Below are 23,040 nucleotides of genomic sequence, written 5' to 3' on the forward strand. Positions count from 1 at the left end.
AAGCAGTGGTATCAACGCAGAGTACTTCCTAGTAATAAGTCAGGATGAAAATAACGTGGATATCAAGTAATAGCATTCTTCCTTATCAGACATTTATATAGAATGATGATATTAAATGAGACGCGAAAAAAGTACAAATGTAACAGGAGAGAGCTACACACGGTCCTGATTGAACGCTGAACGAATATATAGGAATTGTAAAAGCATATTAAAGAAAGAGAGAGTGTGGTCTAGTAGCAATTATGTAAAATTATTATGCTATATTATCTTCATATATATAGAATTTATGAATGCTCTGTCAGTCTGCTTTTGAAGCGTTTAGTTTTACTTGGATAATCCTTTTATGGTATGATGTATGATTTCTCTTTTTATTATAAAGATGCAATGATTGTATATGGCTGCGAGTCATGATTGAATGTAACAATTTATTATAAGTAATGCAAAATAAATGGATGACATGCAAAGAATAAAAAGTAAAGAAGTTTCTTTGAAAAACAATAAACTTTGCAGCACATTTATTTATTTAATTATTTCAATATACACTATATTTCAATAATTTTTATGTAGATATATGATAAGGGGAATATGTGTGTATGCATTTCCTGTATTATATACTATAATTACTAAAATATATATACCTTGTAGTAAATAAAATAATATTTAAATCAAAATAAAAAAGTCCGTATCACATATATATCATATTAAAATTTATTTCGCATTGCGCAAATTTTAATCACGACACAAATATTGAGAAATATTATTTTATAATAAAGATCTAATTAATTTTATTTACACATGTATACTAGGTTCTATATATACTTGAATATTACATCTTTTTTACTGTCAGTTGTAACCAATTCTATTTTAATGGGACATTGCAGCCAATAACTCAAGAGTTCTTCGGTATAGCCAGTTAAAAAGTATATTTTATAGGGTGCTATAGTACGAGTAATAATTCCAGCTATCCTAATAATATTATGTTGTCGCTTAATGATAACTTCGCTCGCGAATAAATTATGCCATGTCCCTCTCATGAATTGTCGAATAAACATATCTTCTACAGCTGTCTCTGATGGTCTATTGCCATCCTTTATATTCGCTAGAAAGATAATAATATATTTTATAAAAATGTGACAAACTGGCATATATATACTTCTTGCAAATTACATACAGGTATTCCAAGAATTCCAGCTTTTCCTATGAGCGAGATAATGAGGCGGATTTGCCATTTCATACGTCAGTGGTCTATCTCGTTTAGGCGTGACTTTGTAGCGTCCAGATTGTGATTTATTAAGAACTGTGCTCGCATGGAAATTTCTTTGTATAAGATTTCGTTGAATAACTGGTAATATCTGAAATCACAACAATACTAAAATTATCATTTTCACACATATCCATTCTATAAATTAAACCTTAATAAGAACAAAAAGAAAAAACTTGACATTAGTTAAATATAATATAGAAGCAAAAATAGAAAGATTAGAGAAAAAGGTTATGATAAAAATCTTTTATCAACGCGAATTAATTATTTCTATATAACTTGCGGAAATAAATTTCAATACATTTCTCGTATGTTCTAGTAAAATCATCTTCCAATGATGATTTCGTCTTTTAATTAATTGGATGTAAGATAAACTCTATGTAAAGCGACGCCACGAACCACGAGTGACACACATGCCAATTAGAAAGAGAACACAATGTGAAAAAGAAGAATGCATCAATCTCTTTTTAATTTAAGAGAGAGAAAGAGAGAAGCTATCAAATCTATTTTGATATTCATTGACATCCGTCAAAGTCGATTTCTACTTTATTATCATCAATAAATTAGAAATTATCAATATTAATTATTTACCGTCGATAAATTAAAAATATCAATTACCATCACTATTAATATTTTGTGCAAATTACAATTAAATTCTTGAAAAGTATCGGAAGAATATAATTATCAAAGAAGAGTAGCACAAAGTAAAATTTTAAGAAACACGATTCTTAAAATTCCTAGAATTTTGCATCTAGCTTTAGTCAAATTCTATATTTTCACAAAGTTGAAAATATTGAGAATATATTCACTAAACAGATATAGTACAAACCAAAATTTCAAAAAAATTAAATTCTTAAAAATAGAAAAAAATATCAGATAAATATAATCACTAAAAAGATAGCATGAAAGAGATTGTAATTAAAATTCTTCGAATTCTTAAAAATATCGATAAAAAGTAACAAGATTTCTTATGTACATTTTCGTACATACATTACATTTATATATAAAAATAAAAATATAATTTAAAAGGAATTGAAATATAAGTTTGTTACCAATTGATATATCTCTTCTTGATCACTATAAAACTTACTTAATTAAGAGAGCAAAAGAAAGATATAAATCGACGATTGGCTTTTGGCTTTGTTTTCGTAAGGGATAAAGGCTTCCCTATCTTCCCTAATGACTTAAACGATTTCGCAAAGTAACAAAGAACTTTCCCTTTAATCTACTTCGCTATTTCTCTATCTCCCAAAACCCAAAATAATACAGCAAAACTGGAGAAGAGATGAATCCAAAAACTAGCCGCTATTGTCAGAATTGCTTTTCAAGTATATTCGAAAATGTATGTAGAAAATGATGAAAACACGATTTATTAGAATCGAAAAACAAATTTTTTAAAAATAAATATGTTATATAATTATTAGTAGTATACACAGATATATCTTTTATATATCATATTTTCCATAATAGTACTATCTTTTATTGTTTCTTAAAATAATAAAAGAGAGATTGGCGATTTTAATAAAACCAGATAGTGAGTAAATATATACACTTAAGGAATATACAAAGTAAAAGTAAATATTATAATAATTAAAATCTGTATTGCATATTAATAACATAGTCGAGAATTACAATGATATATAAAATAATTTTATAGAATTTATAAAATTTTAGAGAATTTTTTAATACAGAAACACTGAATTATGGATGACTGACTATTTCTCTGAATGTGCTCCAATGGGCGCATGCGCATCTAGCGATGCTAGAGCTCGATGTAGAGTGAAACGTGTTGAATAGTCACGGTGGGCGCGCGAGTTATGGTAAAGAAAGGAGATTGAACGAGTGGCCGACCTTAAAGGTACGTTTCCACTACCTTTGATATTTCTATACCTGAACTACGAGAGTATAAATTTAAGAAAGAGAGAATAAACTTTTGAAGAAAAGTAAAAATATTCTCGCGCAAAATGTTCTAATCGTTAAGAAAATTTTTTATTATTTTCTTAACATCCTTCTCGAGCAATGACAATTTTATTATTAAAATCTTATTACGATCATTGAACGTTCTTAAGAAATTTCTCTATTCCTTAATTATTGATAAATCTATCAATATATATATCTATCAATATCTATTCATCTAATTATATATTCATCTATCTATTAATTCCCGTTTTCTTAAAATGAAGAAAAATAAAGTTTATATAGTTGTATTATATGTATTCGATTATTTATAATTTTTAATTTAGATTAATTTGTGTGTATATTTTTACTTTTGACCAATATTATTGACAAAATACTACACAAGAATTCCTTCAAATAGTCTTTTATTTGCAAATGAAAAAAGAACATAATCATTTTTCTTTTGGTATACTTTATATATTATGTTTCAATATAAAAGAAGAACAAATATCTGACGATTGCAATCGTTGAGTTGAAAATAGATATCGTTAGCTTAAATAATTATACGTATTTCACGTTGACTTAAATAAAATAAAACAATATAAGTTAATTCATCATCATTAACTTGAGGCGATTACAATGATAAAACTGCTCGCGTAATGTTCTAAGGATGAGATGTCACGCTAGAAAATGACAATATGAAAAAAGTATTATACCATGAGACTTTAAAATTATATAATTAAATATATTTAAACACATATTATATATATGGATATTTAACAAATAAATATGTGAACAAAATAAATAATTATATCAATTATGTAAAACATAATGTAAGAATAACAGAATGTTAGAAAATATTGGTACTTGAGAAGAAAAGGAGAAGCATAAATACATTAAAAAATTCATAAACTTGTAATAAATAAACAAAGACGAAAGATATATACACATATATTAAAATTAGTCATCATATGCTGCGTGAGAGAGATTTTCGTGCTAATCGATTGGATCGTAAGCTTGGCATTTATATGGAGGTCGTAAAAGTGGCACAAGACGCGAAATCGCGCAAAAGCACGCACGCAAACGCGAAAAGGGCGTTAATGGAGACGTACCTTAAAAGACGAAAAGAAAGACGTCGAACAATAAAGCGAACGGGGGGAAGAAGAAGAAGAAGAAGAAGGAAGAGGCAAAATAAACGAAGGGGGATAACAACGAGCGGTTGAGGGAAAAGAGGGACGGAAGGTCGTCAACTGACAGGGAAGGACGATAGAGATAGAGCAAATGAGAGGGAATGCGTGAAAGAGATGATACAGGACCGGCTATCTCTTCTTCTCTACTGTAGATGAATTTTTCATCATTAAACAATTTTTTTTTTTTTAGATTTAGTATTCCAAAATTTTTCTTATTTTTTACAAATTAACGTTCTTAATTATTTTATGACAATATTAATAATTTTAACAAAAGAAAAGATTTTATATTCCATAAATGTAGATAAGTCCTTATTATTCAAATATATTTTGAATCAATGAGATTTCTCTTAATAAAACTTCTACTACTGTAATCATCATCTTTTTTTATATATCATGACACTTAATTTATAAATTTGTTATTGATTCGTTTATTGACAAAAAGACAAATAAATACAACTCTATTTCTAAATAGTTTTCGATACCATCTGTATATATTATGTTACGCGAAACCAAAGCGAGCTCTGATAAAGGCCAAACACGTGCTTCCTCTATACATACTTAGAGCCGGCCCTGGAAGAGGGAGCGACGGATCAGAGGGGGATGCCGTCAGGTAGGGTGGCGAAACGAGTGGGAGTCGATCGTACGGAGGAGAATCGCTAGTAAAAGAGAGAGAGATCAACGAGACTGTCTAAAAGTGGGAGCGCGAGGCGCTCCGTACGACGGAGGGGAAGCGGATGTCTGGAATAGAGGGGGGAGATCGCCGGGGGTGGCGGAACACGCAAAGTGCAGCGCAGGAAGGGAAGGGAGGGCAGGCGGTAGTCGCGACTTGCTGGCAGTCTCGTTGATCCGGCTGCGAGTAGTGCGCGCCGCGACGTGACAATGGCGGCAGTCGTAATCGCGGTACGGTGCGTTGCTGTGATCAGCTGATCGACCGAGCCCGACAGAGAAAGAGGGAGCGAGATAAAAGAAGCGCGCGGGCGTTCCGAAAAAGGAAGAAGCTGAAAGAGAGGCCTCTCGCCTCGCAAGATCGCCTCGCGCTGGCCATGTCGTCGCTCTCGTGATTAGCTCGTAGGTGGTGTGCTCCTAATTTCCTCGCGTAATATATGAATTATACAGTGTGTTCCCTCGCCGCCCCTGCGGCGGCTCCGTAATTCCCTCCGCCGTCGCCACGCGTGTACCATCCGTTCTCGGTGTGTTGTGTCTGTGTGGCACGTATGCGAGGGATTCGCACGATCGGTAGATAAATGTCTCTCAGCCATGCCCGCCGTGCGGAAGTACCGAAGGGACACCAGCGAGGTGAGCTGCTGCCTCAAGTACGTGATCTTTGGATTTAACGTCATGTTCTGGGTGAGTATCATCGCGCGCGCGAGGATAACAAGAGCGTCGTCGCACGCGTGAATCACGAGACCTTCGAGGTTTCGGACGTTACCCCTGAGATTTCGCGAACGTTAACTCTGAGTGTAGCTTCATTGGAGGAGAATGGTATATATATTAAAGAGTACGAAAGAAAGCACAAAAGGCAGCGCTTCAAAGGCAGCACTTCGGTAAACGAGGTAGTTGTAAAGGAGTCCTTTTTTTTTTTTATTTTTATACTTCAGCTCCGTGAAGGCTTTGCGAAGCCGTTAGTAGTTCTCTGCGTTTGGGAAATATAACAGCGAACAATATTTCCAAGGCAGAATGAAATTTGCGTACTTTCCGGTCGCTTTTGTTTGCATTACAATGAGAATTTATCATCGCATGCAAGCTCCTTTTTTCGCGTTCGAATAAAGTGTGTCATATTGTTTAGTTTAATAACATTCGTGTTCCATGAAAATATTTATCGATTATACAAGTCGTTATGTGCATTGTATATCCGACAATAAAATGCAAAATGAGAATACACATTCTTTTTTCAACGAAATTTCAATACTTGAAATTATTACCATTTTATACTTTATTTCGATCCACCGTAGCGCCCCTTTGCATCCTTATCTTAATGATATTAAATGAGAAAATCATTGACGTGCGCGATCTATCGATTACGTTTGCGAAGCGCTCGTTCCGGTCTTTTCCATCCCCTTTCGTAAAGCTCTCCCTCTTTGGCATGAAATCTTGCCAGTAGAATGCGATTACGTCTATCACATCAGTCGAATAGTTTATCTTTTAAACGATATTCGAGAGAGTTGGACAGATATCAATTATGCTGTCTAAAATCTTTTTAAATATGTCGCTTATTAGAATATATCTAAGAAATGCAATCGAAGCTTTATTATGTCATAATGGACTTTTTTATATCTGATGATCTGTATAGATCAAATAGCTTGTGTCGATCGCGATTGAGAGATTATTGGCATCGTTCTTTCAATAACTTATTGTATTCTATTATCATTAATGAGAGAAAAATAGTGATGTAAATTGGAAAAAAAAAATTAAAATCTTGCTATAATAAAAATCACATCTATCATACGTTTTTTTCAGCACTTACCAAAAATTAAACTTAACAAACTTATAAACTTAAAATATTAATAAATGAACTATTTATTAATGAATTTATCTGTCATGTCTCAATCTAATTACAATCCTATGAATTATGCAATATAGATATTATGGTTACAAATCGAGTTGTTTAGTTGTTAGCTATAACTATAATATTATTTGATTCTAAATTGAAAATAACATCGTGTATGCCGATTTTCATAGAAGATAGATATACGAATCAATTGGACTTTTAGCAAGATAGCTGAGTACCTAAGTACGACGAACAGACACGAACGTCTGCCATCGTTCGAATTTATCGTAAAACTTTTACGGTAAAGGGATATGTTTCAAAGGATAAATTTTTGGCAGTGATAAACTTGTTTGTCGGAAGGGAAATTTGTAATGGTCCTTTCTGCTCGCGACGCTACATTTTTGTAGAAACCGTCGCAAATGACCCGCAATGCAGCTTGCGTGGGCCGCAAAGTGTCCCAATTGCGAGAACCGCGACGATCTCTGTATATATATTTGTCAGTATGTAATCTATATATATATATATATATATATATATATATATATATATATATATACTATATTACTCAATGTAGTCAAGCACATTAGTTACGGACGCATAAACAGAAAATAGCGCGTTTCTATTAGCCGAGAATCACTCTCGCAAATCCCTTGGAGTTTTTATCTTTTCTGGGAGAAAAAATTTTTTTTTTAACGAAAATAATCTTTTTCTTTTTATATTTCTGTATATTTGTATGATCTTGGCCGATATTTATTTTCAGCCTGAATTCATGTCCATTAAAATCGAAAGAATGAGGAATTGCACATACGCACAATTTTAACATCTATCGTAGAAAAATTCGCAAATTAGCGCGTTTTGATGGCGACATTTGCGATTAAAGGGGATAGCGCGAACTATCGGAAAATGAAAGATTTCATTTACGGAACACCATGCGTTTTGCCATTCCTCTCTCTCTCTCTCTCTCTCTCTCTCTCTCTCTTTCTTTCTATTTCTCTTTTTGATTTACGTTCTATTTGATCGAACGGCTGTCCGTTCTTACGGTGGATAACGTACGATAAACGGCGATAGATCAATTCCACGTGCGAGTGTTGTGTGGCGCGTTGTCGCGTCACATTTATGCCATGTTGTTTACAAATCGTAATTTTATTTCGCGCGTCAACACGGAAGAGTTTACGCGGATTGATTTACACGCGAATACAAGTCTCAACATCGTCGAATTTCTAACCGAATCCTATGGTAACGTAAGCCTGACATAAAGTCTGCGAGATATCAATGGCGAAATTAAAGTCTCCGATCAAGTCTCCTTGTTATTGACGAAAAGAGATACTAATATTAAGATATCAATATTTTTGTAAGATATTTTATATCTTATATTTTAAATAAAAAACAGAGACATTTTTGAACAAATTTGTCATCATTAATAACACAAGCCAAATTATTCAATTCGATATTTTTCCGTTGAACATATATTATATCTTCTATTGCTATTCACCTCGATTAATGGATGATGGAACTTGGCACTTTATGGAGTTTGAACGGTGAAAAATCGCAAGGATCGCGATTATTGAGTCGCAAACTGAATTGTTCTTGGGTTGAAGTAACCGCACGGTAATGAACTCCGTGCGAGCTTATTTCACCGGGACGGATTAAAGGTATTATTGATTTTCCCGTAACCGGGCGGCGGGTTGGGTACGAGGTTTTCATGAAATGTAGCACTGGCCTAGTGATATGTGGAGAGTTCTTCCTGCCAAGCACTCTGCGTAATTAAATAGTGACCGTGTATAACGAATAATATTAATTACATTCATATACATATGATGTTAAACGTAGTCTATTTTAATAATAGATTAATTGAACAGCAAGTGTTCGCAAAATATTTTATCTGTATGAAAAAGAGATAGTCTGATAAATAAAAAAAGTAATAATTAACTTTTAAATGATGTATAAAAAATAAAATGTAATAATTTTACATTTTTAAGTAATTGATTTACTTATGTTGTAAAGCAATAGAATCCGAATGCAAAAAGTGTCAAATATTACTGAATATAAATTATATATATTTATATTATTTATCATGTATTATATAAAAGAGAAATAATAGCAAGCAATAATTAATTATTTACTTTTCTTAAAAAAAAATATCGTTCTTATTATTTATTTAAGATTTATCTACATAAAAATGAATATATATGACTTCTCACTAAAATAAAATTAATGACAATAATCACTTATCAAAATCTGTCGCAGGGTATCAAATATAATATTTATCTATGTGAAAAATGCTAGAGTTAACACGTACGATGTCTCGAGCGACCGCGTGAAAATCCGTGAAATCGTTCGAATGACGATTCTCGTCTCGTTCTGAGCTAATAAAAGTCGCAACTTCGACGATATTCCGTCCTGATATTCTTTCGACGAACTTGCAAACATTCGCCAAAGCGCTAAGTTTCGTAGTTTGGAAGTCGTGGCGAGTTAATCTCGCTACTACTAGCGTTCCTCGGTCTATATAAATTGGGATATGTGTGGGAGGTAAAAGACAGAGAGATGAAAAGAGAGAAAGTGAGACAGACAGAAAGAGAAATTTTGTTAGAAATGCGCGTTTTTCGCGAAGCACCGGTATCGTAAAATTTTTATGCGTTGCTGAAAAATAATAACGAGCATCGCGCGCAAATAATTTTATCACACAAGATTTTTTCGCGAACGAAAAGGTTTTCCCTCGGAGCGGAAATCCGTGCGCGTCGCACTGTTCGTAAAGTTGGCGCGCAGGAGAATGAGATATCGCACGAAACATTTATGACTTGTCGAGACGAGCATTTCCGAGATCATTCGCAATCCTGTAACGAATTCATAATGTAATTTTCTGCGCGCTTGTTCTTTTCGTTTTAAATCCCGAAAAAAAAAATTACTTCTCCCGCGCTTTTTAAACTGCGATTTAAACCGTCGGTTATCATTGATGCTGCTTATCCTGCATCTCCGATTGCTATCGTCGCGATTACATATTGATGCACCCGTTGTGCTTATCACGCTTGCACAGCTGGTCCAGTTCCATTGCAATTCGCTCGAATTAATGAAAGCTGTTTCAACAACTAGTTTAGAAATTTATTTTCCCAAACGAGTGGAGGAACAAGTTATTGCATTATTCGTTCTCCATGTTTATTATATTGCTTAAAACATAAAAATTACATAATACGATTATGTATACATAAATAACAAATTTATATATAAATATTCTCTCCCTCGTATTGTATTTAAATATGAGAATGATTAATCTGAATGATGAATTAAAATAAAGGTCAATTATTATTACATATTTAAGACAAATTTAGAGATTTATAATTAAATTTTGAAGAAGACGGAGCGTCTCTGTCGAATCAAATTTTAGCTAAAGTGTGAATTCCAAATTTATTAAAAAATCCACAGAGAAGTTTATCGATCGGCGAGAGATAATTTGTATAAAAATATCCGAATCTTTATGGGGTTTAATCATTCGTATTCGTCTCGCAAGGAATTCCGCTGCGGGATAGACGTATTTCACGAGCCGAATCCGCTCACCGCGTTTTCTGCATGGCTGCCCTCGAACAGATGATCGGCCTTGCTAGCTGACGATGACTCCGAACCGGGTATTCTCCCGCTTTACACGTCACTCCCGTACGTGTGAACGGCCGCGAGCATGTTCCATAGACGATTCCATAGGTGTTCGAGCACACGAAACTTCACCGATACTGCTCTTCGCGAAAACGTTAGCTCATCTTTCATGGACCATTATGTTTCTAATCTAGGCGGATAATTAAACTTACATTTTCTTAGCTTTCCAGAAATATAGATATAATTCTATTATATTATCTATAAATTTTATTTGTATATTTACATGTAAAAAGTGTTAAAAAAAAAAAAATAAGTTTAGCTATTAGTTTTCACATACCTATATTCATATAATTTATAAAATAAAATAAATCCGATTGAAGTTTTCAACATTACGATTATTCGAAAAAACAATGTAATAATGCGGTAAATATATGTTGTAATAAAATAAAGTCTGTTTAAATACAAGATACTAAGAATATAATGTTATATTATATTCAAGTTTCAAAGTGACTTCTTATTCATGCTTAATTATTTATTCTTTATGCGCAAACTTTATTCATATTTTAATATATTTTTGAAATGTATATTAATACTCCGTCGCAAATTTTTCTTGGAAAAATGACTTTCTTTATTTACATCATCCTTTACTTTTTAGATATAAAATAATAACGTTATCTCTATAACTTTTGCCAGGGTGGTTTATAACATTATATACAATATGTAAAAGAGAAGGTATATAGAAAAGTTAAAAAGAAAAATTAATAATTTTATATAATACGAAGAAAGTTATTCGTTTCGAACACTGAATTCTGCCAGTATCGTCTCTTTAAAAATTCCTTAGATCCGTCCCTGCCGATTTGCCTCCCTTCACCCGGGTTTCCCCGCATCATCATCCTTCACCGCCGTCGGCGGCGTTTGAGGAATCTCATTACAAAAGTTGCGCGCACAACCGGTTTCTAACCAGTGCAACCGGCCACCATGCTATGGAGGTGCATGGAGGATACGAACTCCTCATTCGGCACGTTCTTACCTGCCAGGATGCGCAAACTTCCGGTAATGGCGAACTGATAGAGAGAAGCGCGCACGTAGACTTTCTACGGGGATTTTCAGAACAATGATGATGACAACACACATACGACGACCAGAGCAACCTTCGTCGATTCACGGATGATTTAAAATTTAAATTGTGTTTCGTGGTTTCACGCGATTGAATTTTTCGGCGTGATCCTTCTTGCCTTTATCGATAACTCGAGAGGAAATCCGGCCAAGCATCTAATCAACGACTACAGTTTCGTTTACGTGAAATTTTCATACGTCAAATAATCATCAATTTTTATCACGTTAGAGTTCGAAGTTTTGCCGAAGCTCACATTATTACAAATTATTCAAGAATTGATAATATTCCGAATATTTCTGTTTGAAAAAAACCTGCCATCAGAATTGGCAGGACATCCTGTATTTCGATATTATATATAAATTTAAAAAAAAAACATACGCGAGAGATACAATATATAAAAGAGTATAATTCCCTCGAGATGTTCCACATCTCGGCGATCTAATCGCAGCCAGAGACTTGTCATGTAAGAGAACTATGCCACAAGCGTGTGCGAAAAGCATCGTTAAAACAGTTTTGCTCTGTCGTCGGCCGGCACTTGAGTAGAAACACGGCACACATTCTCGCGCGCGCACGCGTTTCTTTATAAAAATTCTCTCGAGAAGAACTTTAAGATAACTTCTTTCCTCGATATTTCTCAAGTCGTTGCGTCGCATATACCGTCGCGCAAATGGAAGTCATCTTGTTTGTTTGTCGTACAGACTGTATTAATCTTTAAACGGCGTCGCGCGATGCTTCTCTTTAATAAAAATAGCGACCGACGCAGCAACGATCAGTAATAGTATAAATTTTATTTATACTAATTATGTGTAGGGATAATCTCTATTTAATAATTACAGCTAATGATCTTTTGATATGTAATCAACAACATGATGAGCATTTGAATTAAATCGAAGTTTCCAATAATTCTGTATCGTATTCTAAAATTAATTGAGTGAAATTGAATCCTCAGTTGAAATATTAAATAAATCAAATTATCACTATATACTTCATACATCAACAAGAAGGAATATAAACAAGAGATATATAAACGTTATTGATACCAACATTACTAATTACTACAAATATTATTTGCATGTCTGACGAATTAATTAAATGTATTCGATTTAATTAATTAATCTAAAGCTAAATGTTTCTCTCGGTGACATATCGACTGTAATATTTATTATCGGCGATTATCTTTTCATATGCGACTAGAACAAGAAAAAAAAAAGACAATTAAAAAAAAAAAATTTTTTTTAAACACGATTAATATCGCAGCAAATTAATTTTTCATAATTCTTAATATATGAAATACGTAACAGAATCTCTTCATTTAGTAGAAATAAAATTTATAAGTTATAAATTTTTTTTTGTTACAATCTAATTACATTTCTAAAACTTCAAATCTAGATACAAAAATCACATCGATATAATATTATGTATTTTATACCGATAAGTCGCGCGATATATAAGAGATTGTCGCCGCGTTTGAAAAAAAAACGAAGAACGAATTTCGGGTGCAAACCAATGCGAAGCATAACGAGCTGCTGCTGACGTCGGAAGCACGAGCCAAGAAGTCTTATGAGAAGCAAGATAATGATATTCGGAAGGATGTGAAATGCGTGGAAACGGAACGTCGCAGTAGTGGTGATGTTCGCATCACACGCGTTTTGTTGGAATCGCTAACATCAAAGACCCCATTGATCCGTGTGCAACGGCACAAAGGTGCACATACGACGATCTCCGCATCCCGGCATCCGGAATAGTTTGTGGTGCGAGCCGAATGCAAAGTCGATCTCTCTTTCTCTCTCTCTCTCTCTCTTTCTCCCTCTCTCGTCTTTCCGCCCCAGAATTATGTTAATGTTAAGTAGGGATGATCTCGCAAAGTCGAAGTCCGTGAAATCGGCAAAATGCAATGGGACAATTCGTCCAAGTCTCGATGGAATTGTATCTGTCATATCTATCATCGTAAAGAGAGCGAGATCGCAAAAATGCAGAAGGATCATGCGACAATATCTGAACCAACCCTTTTGAACATTATATTAATAGATATCTACAATACCATATGTTAAATAAGGAAGAATTGGGACTTATATATATCATTACGAGCTAATTTCGTTTTAATATGTATTCTCGTTTTAATATCTACATGTATACAGATATTATCACATTCTCTCTCTATCAATGATACTATAAATTAATGTTACATATAAGTATAATAATAGAACGAGAAGAAAGGGGCATAAAGTCGTGATAGTAGAAAAATTAAAAAAATTGCTCGCATACAATAATCACCCTACAACGTTTACTTCGGTGTAACTTTAATAAAGAATGCACCAAAGTTGTGGGAGGGAGAAAAAGGAGAGATGTGCTTAACAAGCGGCTACTCGGGGAACAATTTTAAGAATTAAACTTCTCCCCGAGACTCTTTCTCTTTCTGCATCAGCCCAACCGGTCCCTGCAATTTTCCGGGGAAAGAAAGTGGGAGAGCTCTTTGTAATCTTATCTCTCACCAGTATAACGCGCGTTACGCCGCTGAGATTATTAAAACGAACTTCCTGGTTTTAACTTCGCTAGAATGCGGGAGGGGAAGAGAGGACCGGCCATCGTTACTTTCAGAGTCCGATGAGAACTTTAACAGGTGGGCGATACGCGCTCTTGCCGCGCCTCCTTTGGCTTTTACACAAGTACTTAGCTCGACTTTTATCGATGTACAGCAAATAGTAGCTAGTTATTTTTTAATCGAATTTATCATGAAATTTTAATCGAATATATGGTTGCTTCGAAAACTTACAGACATCAAAGTACCTTGCTGTCTCCAAAGTTTTAAGAATATTGAGCTTGGTAAGCATATAAAATCAAGTATCGTTTATGTTACAATCACAAGATCGAGGAACAATAGTTACGCTTGTTACAATACTAATGCATAGGGAATAATGATATAATGACAAAATAATTTTAATATTAAAAAAAATTAACTAGTCGCGTTTATCCTTTTTTAAGATTCGTAGATATGTTCTAGATATTTTTCCGAATCTCCAAAAAAATATATAAATCTATATGCATTATCGGTCAGTGACATACATATAATCAATATAGCTACGCGTACTATCTTGCATTTTCTTTTAATACGAATCGAGATTCGTAAAGTTTATATAATCTCATATTGCCAAAACTGTAATTAACATTGTCAATGCAAATCATTTGTGATTTTTAAGCATTATTTATTGAAAAATAAAATAAAATCATAAATAAAGAAGAAAATATATTTTTTTTTCTTTTTCTTTCTCTCTTTTTCGATTACAACAGCAACAATGTTCAGCGGACTGTATTACGTGCGACTCGGAGATGCGGCCGATAGAATCGTAGCGGGAGCGATGTTAAAAGCTTTCAATTATTAACGGTTAACTGCGCTGACAGACTTTATACCGATCGTTACGCCGATTACGCTCAGCGATAATACTTTTTATCATACGCGAGCGAGCGTGTACAGTCATCGTCGTGCAGTATAATTTGGCAAAAGCATAAATGCCGCATTAATGGCGCGCGCGCAAACAAAGAATAGCCACGACGTGATGGTTTATCGCGCTTGCATTACTATTGCGCTGACGTCTCGTTCTTGTGATGGCTCGTAAAACTCGTGACCAACAACAAAGATGACGACGATGACGAGATATATCTGCCATTCGGGAACACACGTAATTCCTATTTTTAGATATGCATCCCGCCGCGATTTGTATTCTTTTTGTTGCTTTCTCGACCGCAAACCTGTTTACGCGCTGCGCTTCGTTCGTTCGAACGTAAATTTCGTGTCGTTTGAATGCTCGCTTGACTGAAAAATATATCGACGATTAGATTACATATATTGTCGGTATCGCTGCGCGTGCGCAAAGTCGTTTCAATCGCGGACATATTCTCGAATCTATTTAAAATAATTTTTTTTACGAGAACATGTCAAGAAGAGTCGTGATTTAAGAGTCGCGACTCTTCTCAAAGTTAAAAAAAAAAAACAGCGGAAACTGTGCCGACGTAAGTCTCCTTTTACCGTATCCGCAGTATCATCGGCATTCATCGTGCGGGATAATAAACGATGTTAATTAACAACAGAATGGAGGCCGTACGCCATGTACGCGGGAGAAGTATGTAACGCGTCTGAAATGAATGTTAGTAATGAATGTCGGGACAAGCTGTAACATCGATTCGCTTTCTAATCATTACATAACCCGATATTAGAAGCCTGATGCAGTTACGGTATAGTTGCTGCCCGACACGCATACACGTATGACGCGTTTCGCAATCGCGGTCCATTGTCAGGGAGATGAGAATTGTACAATATTTTTTTTTTTTTAATTATAATTAAATCAAGTAAATTAAAATGCATCGTGTAAATTATGAATGTAATGAATTTGTCTCCCATATAAGATTCATATTTTAAGGCATTTTATATACAATAGAAAATAAAATAATATAACGTATAGTACAAGAAACACATATTTCAATTTATTCACGAACGTAATAAATTTAATTTGCAATGTTCGTAATTAAAACGAAATTAATTGAAAAATTTAAACCGGGATGCGCATCGGCAAGCAATGCTCTCGCACATTCCCCTTTTTCTTGTCTACTTCGCGAGAGAGAAACGATTCGTTTCCTCTGCAGCGCTTATACTTTATTATTTAATATTTTCATTCGATTCATCGTAGAGAGAATGATCCCGCCGCTCGATCATCCCCGCTGGTCGGTCAATTTACGTCCCTATTAACGCCTTCCGGCTAACTAAGTAACGAGCCGAAGTGACGCGAGCGCTCGAAGTAACGGGCGACGTTAGAAAAATATATTGCTGTATACGCGCATCGCAACACAGCGTCAAAATATTGTATATTCCCTAGTAATTATCGCTTACGCAAAATCCGATAGCCCGCGAATTATTATAACGCGGCGAATGCTCGCATTTACATTATATTGTATTTTCGATCGCGCAACTAATTACGACGAGGTAGTCATTAATTTCCAATCTCCGAATGCTGTCAGTGTCGAGAAATTAACAGCATCGTCAATTGATCATGCGGAATCGCGTTATTTCTGCGTTAATTATTAAATTGCATCGTTAATCATCGAGATTACTCCTGGAGATTGTGTTATTTCACGATCAGAGATGGAAACACAGGCAATTTAGAAATTTCAGGGATCTCCCCTTAATATCAACGGAAGCTATTTTTAACAAAAGATAATAAATATGTAAAAAAGATTCAGATCATGATTATAATTAATTGAAACATTCAGGCTATTAAAGATTAAAAATGATTTTCCATGATCCATTATTTAACCGCGATGCCATACAGCGAATTTCTATAATCTACATTGTACATAACTGCGATATTCTATCGAATCGCGGGAACAGCCCCAAGCGCTTCCGTACGCGCTTTCGTATTAACTCCCCTCATTAATATTCCTTGTAATTATTGTAGCAAATTATTGCCGCATGATATTGTCGCGAAGCGCCCCGAAATTTCAATATTATCGAAATTCCGCGCGGCGTAATGCACGACGATCCCGTTAAATGTATCGCCGCGGGGTGTGAAAATACGCGCGCATCTGAATTATCGGGAATATTTTACCACCGGCGGATGTGTACAGACTCGCGAACACATTCGTACGTACGCGAGAGAGAGTGTATTCTCTGTAGTACATTGTTAGGGCGCATCGAATATAACCCCCTGCTGAAAAACCGACTCTCCGTCTCTTAGCTAAATTGCCGCGAATTCAGAGACGAAGGGCGGTTTCCGCGTCGCGCTCGTTTGTCTCGCGGCTGCGGATTAAGAGATTTTCGCGCAAAATGCATCTTGTTGCGCGAGGACAACAATGCAATTTATTCCCCGCACAAATAATTTTCTGCGCTGTATAATTGTCATCGCTTTGAATATACAATGGTACGACGTTTTAGATTATTCGTGTGCGCGTATGATGAAATAAAATAAATTTTATAAATACATTTTATGTAAATACATAATTTGTAATTTTCTTTTTTCCACTGTTAACTCAGCATCGTGTACGCGAAAACAATGTAATTAATTTATGAGATGCAAAAAAAAAAAAAAAGAGCTAGTTATGCTAATCTGATCTCTCGATGTGTATATTTTTTAATGAATATATACGAGTTTGTTTTATTTTCTCTCCGACTATACTGTATCTTTATTGCGGCGTGACGAACGACAGATTGAACGATGGAAAATCATTCTTGTTCTTTTCTCGGATGGCTTTATTTGTTTGAAAGCCGGCCCGTGGTGTTGCCGCAACAATTGTGAACGAGTTCACAAGAGAGACACAGAGAGGGAGAAAAAGGGGTTCGACGACCCTCCATGTTTTATCGTGAGTCAAACGAACGAATAAGCGCAATGACATGAGTGCGTGCGTGCGTGCGTGCGTGCGTACGTATGTGCGTGGGTGCGTGCGCGAAACGCACCCGCCTTCCGGCCACCGGAAAATGTCATGAGGAATATTATTACACCACGATACCCTATCGTCCGCCCTTTCTCATAAACGTTGCTCCTAAACGCATTTCCTACCAAGATAATCCCTTTGTCCTGATTACTTCGGCGGAAGTCTTTGATCTGCGAGATGAACTGCGTTGCGTAACAAACTTGTGCGCGCTGTCGACGCGATGATAACGACGATGAGGGATGATAATGCCGCAATTATCACGTGCGAGTGAAGCCAAAGCGGATTCCGCTGGAAAATGCATAATTGCCATTGCAACACAACCGCATTATATTCATAGTAATAATGATTCTCCGATTTTTCTCAATGTACATTTCATAGATCTTCTTCAAGAAAAAATGCATCGATTCAAATTATTTACATCGCTTTTTGTTTTATTTAGCGTCTGTTTTTCTTCTTTTTAGAAAATCTAGAGATTTTCAAACATAGTTTTAATTTAGTATATATATTGTTATTTAATTTAATTTAATATATATCGTTTATTTAATTTAATTTATTTTATTTTATTATTTAATTAAATTAATTTAATTTAATTTAATTTATCGTTTCACGCTATAAGTTTCGAAGATTACGACTATAAAGGTCTAATTTTATACGACAAAAAAATATATATATATATACGGTATATATAAATACACCATTAAATTGATATAATGATTTCCTCAATTACGATAATAAATTAAATTTATATTTATATGACAATAGTCCCAATCGACTTTTATCCTTTATTGGTTTATTTATAAATACTTTGTGTTTTTATTTTGCAACGAAACTTTTGAGGCAAATTTGTCGACTGGTACTAGAAAAGCGATTTGTTTTTACGACGAAGCTCTCTTAATCCAGAGATGGTCGAGCTTTACGAAATCGAGGGTTTATTTTTATCTCGCAAACCAATCGATTTGTATTCTCCCTCGAAAGCAGACATTTCGTCATTGCCAAAGAGATAGAAGTACATACCGTGGTCATAAAAAAGAAACATACAACACTTGAGGGATTTACTCTGATTTCAAATATAATAAAAAAAGAAGACAATAAAAGCACACGAAATAAGATTGTGCTGGAGTTTACCGCTGAAATGTTTTTCGAAAAAGACATCTTGCATTGGAAGCGTTTCTTCCCAACATAAACTTGGTCGAGATGTAATGGAATCTCATCGTTTTACTCGTGACATAAAAGCGTACAGGCACTTTGGTAATCCAGTCGACGAGAGGATCAGGAAGGAGGGACGTAAAAAGAATGAATCGATGCACGGAATTACCATACTCTTAAGACGTTTACGTACTTGCCGTTCTTGTTCGCCGGTATCCACTACACACTCGGTAATCCAATATTCCAATAGAAGTCGGAGGTACAATTTAGCTTCCGTAATAATACAATAGTAAAATGTTTCGTCGTCATCACCGGTCAATTCTTGTCCACTAGGTAGAACGTCATTATCTTCATGACTTTATCGATTGATAGACAATTTTATTAACACGCAATGTATGTGTCGTTAGGTACATAATTAGGTATTCGATCTTATGTGATGTCACACATGTCGCATACCTCGTTAACGATGGGCATATATATATATATATATATATATATATATATATATATATATATATATATAGTATATATATGCATCAATAATTTACGCCGAGGCTCATTATTACATAAGGGGAGGGGGAGGACAATGTTCCCCAGCTTAATTAATATCGTGTTTACGTTTGTGCCACTCTCAAGGATATGGTCAACAGAGCGCGACTTTATATCGTTATGAGATCTTAATGAGAAGCGTAGACGACAGATGATGACGGGAAGATGGTGACGACACTGGATGCGTATGACGACAATACATAAATAGCGAGAGCGCTCCTCTCCTTCATCTCCACGGTTCGCGATCCGATCGACCTTTTATTACGCAAGTGCTTCCCCCCCGTTTATAAATAGGTCAGGTCGGGATATGATCGGACGCGCAAGCAGGGTAAGTGCACTCACGCTGTTCTTGCATCCGCGTCCTCAATTGTTGATGCTCCGGACCGGCTGCTGACGGGATTCACAAAGGAATTCCCCGTCCTTCTACATCAGCAGGTGAGGTAAGACGGGAGAGGGGAAACCTCGTCGTGCAATTCTCCCGAAAGAATGGCATTTGATGCCCGATGATGCACTTTAGCTATCTCGGATAATGGCCGGAAACGATCAAAACATTTCCGCACTCTGAGCCTTTTATTCATCCATGAACCCTTTTACGGCGATCATGCGATGAAATAATATATTCAGAAGATAAAGAGTGTTAATATATGTGCTCTTATACAATATATTTCAATTCGAATATTTCTTAAATATTCCTCAAAACATGTCTGTTAAAAAAAAGCCTTTCAATATTTGTGAATCGTTCTTATATAATTTAAAAATTTATTACTATATCTGTATATTATATAAAATTTTATCTTTCATTCAAATATTTGAGAAAACTGCTAATTATAGTAGTAATTATAATAAGAGAGAACTTTGTATTTTGTAAATAAACTCACTCTTGTCTGAGAGAGATACCTATTTATTTATAATTGTTTAAATAATCACAATATCAAATTTGCTTTTACACGCAAAATTAAGTTTTTTTTTTTAAAATTGTTTATATTAATTTCACGTTTTTGTACTTATAAAGAGAAAAAGGCGCCAATATTATTACTTCATACACGGTAATTATTTCATTATATACCGCAGAAATTGAAGTTGGTACATTATTCCGTTTAGCGGCTAGCTTTTGTATGTGAGCACATTATAGCCACCAAATTCTCTCGCCCATGATTTATGCTGGAATGATTGTGCATTGCATTACGCACAATGCAGTTCGATTGATCCTGTACTGTTTTCCGATACGTCACGCAAATTCCACTTCCCCCCTTTTCGTTTTCCATACCCCACAATATATCCCTGCTCTCGGCGTAATCCCCCTTTGAATGCTCTATCGACAACGCGCAGATGGGAGCAGAATTATTTTCAAACGACGCGTAAACAATAATCGATTAATATCCGCAGCCCAGTTGGCATTCGAACGCGAAATGGGGGAAAACTCGAAACGAGAATGGAGATGGCAATTATTATGACAAATAATACAATCGTGATATAAAATAAAAAGAAAAACAAGCTCGAAAAGGGAGCACAAGCCAAATTTTTTTTTTTATTTCGCGGACATTCAAATATTTCGAAAAAATAACATTTAGACACGTCGTGTTTTTCAAGCAGTTATCTTGTTTTCTGAATTTCGAGATTCTGTGTTTGTCGTTCGTTGTTGTGTTTCCCTGCTTGTCGCGATATCGCCGATCAGTTGGCTCGCACGTCGTGTTTATTCGCTACAGATCGATTCGCAGATGGTGCGCGTCATCATCGCGCGCCGCATTGTCATCCGAATTATCGGCGAACTGCTTGTTTCGGAGCAATTCTCCCGCTGGCATGAGTCGCGCGCGTTACTCGAGCTCGGCCAATTTGTATTGATGAACTCATGCCGCGGGCTAGCAAAGCGCTCTTCGTTCAAGCGGATAATACGCGTATAGACCTACGCGTGTATCTATCATCGGGGATCTACGGGAAACGATAGAGACCATAGGACTGGCGTCGTAAAATTTATGTCTTGAAGTCGAACGAGTGATTCAAAAAAACCTTTTCGACGAATCCCCATTATGAGCTATTAACCTAATTGTAAGTGATAACGAGAAAACAGCTCAGTTGCTTGTCATCTAATGAAACTCCTAGGTGTTAAAACGAGATGCATAAATTGATTACAATTGATTAATCACACAATTAAATTAGATTGTCACACGACGATGGAAGGTAACTTTTTTTTTTTTTTCATTTGATATATTATAGAATGAGATGTGTAAGTGGAAAAACATAGTTAAAATAGATTACAGATTATTTAATAATATTGTACAAATAGTGATATGTTAAAAAGATCTTTAAATATTACGTGATATTTTTAAAGAGTTTCTTATTTAAATATTATTTTAAACTGTTTTATAAAAACACGTATAAAATTGAATATTAATAAATATTAATAAAATATTTTTACAGATTATTTTCGCTCCATTAATTTCTACGGATCTCTTTAAACATTTTTCTTCAGGAGTTTTTTCCATCGTAAATAGAGCTGCGCTTTTAATTTCCTCGAAAAATATGCAGATATATTCGAAAAAATATGTGTTATTAGAAAATATTTATACAACTTTTGCAGTAACAATATAGTAGGCTATTTATGCAAAATTTTCTATACTCTTATAAATAATACTTACACGGAATAATATATACAGTCTGGATAATCGAACGCGTAAAGCTAATGGATGTTCCGATAATCGAACCCTCGGCTAATGGCTGTTCGAATAATCGAGATTCTGCCGTAGACCCATGTTAAAGTACTCTATATCCTGTTCTATGCTGATTTACTTAAGCCATTGACTTTACCTACTATCACGACCTACATACTGAAACGCAGTAATTTCGACTACATGCTCTTTTACCATACACACGCACGTATACATGCCATTGTCGCAACATGCCATTGTTAACAATAAAATAATGATTACGAGTGAGACCTTTATCTCAAGTCTCAAGTGAGATATTTCCTCGATACTTTGCATATTAGATATCATTAGAAATGTATTAGAATATGTATAAGTATTCAAGGTATTCTGCAAAAGATATAACAAGATGTTATACATTACGACATTTGCATTGAATTAATAAAGATTGAACTGCAAATCTAATTAAATATACCATGAGTCACAAGGTGATCAGCAAAGAGTGTGTGAAATGTTCAGAGAATGTTAGATTCTTAATTTTATTTTATTTAAAACACAAGTCTTTATTGAAATATATCAAGATTTAAATTAATTTAAAAAGGATAAAGATCACGCTGTCAAAATTTAAAGAAAAATGAATTTAAGGTATCTAAAAATAACTATTTCGATAATTGTCTCGAACACACGCAACAACAATTGGCTAAAGATTTGTTCCTTTACCATCGTCTGATATCTCATGAAAGTAT

At 34.8% G+C, this 23,040-nt stretch overlaps 2 protein-coding genes across 5 annotated transcripts in view; one reads left to right on the forward strand and one right to left on the reverse strand.

Annotated features, from left to right (window-relative positions):
- Nucleotides 1–578: 578 nt before the first annotated feature.
- Mrps24 (mitochondrial ribosomal protein S24) overlaps nucleotides 579–23,040 on the reverse strand; it is a 114,368-nt gene continuing 91,906 nt past the window's right edge. Inside the window, exons 1-3 of one of the 2 annotated variants that reach the window (XM_070314938.1) lie at nucleotides 1,563–1,700; nucleotides 1,172–1,352; nucleotides 588–1,099 (exon numbers count right to left, since the gene is read on the reverse strand). In XM_070314938.1, the coding sequence (XP_070171039.1) occupies nucleotides 810–1,099; nucleotides 1,172–1,352; nucleotides 1,563–1,589 (498 nt within the window). In that variant the 5' untranslated portion in view covers nucleotides 1,590–1,700 and the 3' untranslated portion in view covers nucleotides 588–809. Of the gene's footprint in view, nucleotides 1,100–1,171; nucleotides 1,353–1,562; nucleotides 1,701–23,040 lie in introns of those variants that run through there. The other variant, XM_070314937.1, reaches the window with a different exon arrangement.
- Tsp26a (Tetraspanin 26A) overlaps nucleotides 5,206–23,040 on the forward strand; it is a 99,836-nt gene continuing 82,001 nt past the window's right edge. For all 3 annotated transcript variants that reach the window (XM_070314922.1, XM_070314930.1, XM_070314927.1), the window contains exon 1: nucleotides 5,206–5,694. In XM_070314922.1, coding sequence (XP_070171023.1) covers nucleotides 5,605–5,694 — 90 coding nt within the window. In that variant the 5' untranslated portion in view covers nucleotides 5,206–5,604. The remainder of the gene's footprint in view (nucleotides 5,695–23,040) is intronic.

This window comes from Polyergus mexicanus, unplaced genomic scaffold, assembly GCF_030449975.1.
Source record: "Polyergus mexicanus isolate NDT 795.1 unplaced genomic scaffold, iyPolMexi1.0 SCAF_2, whole genome shotgun sequence".
In the NCBI taxonomy this organism is placed as follows: Eukaryota; Metazoa; Arthropoda; class Insecta; order Hymenoptera; family Formicidae; genus Polyergus; species Polyergus mexicanus.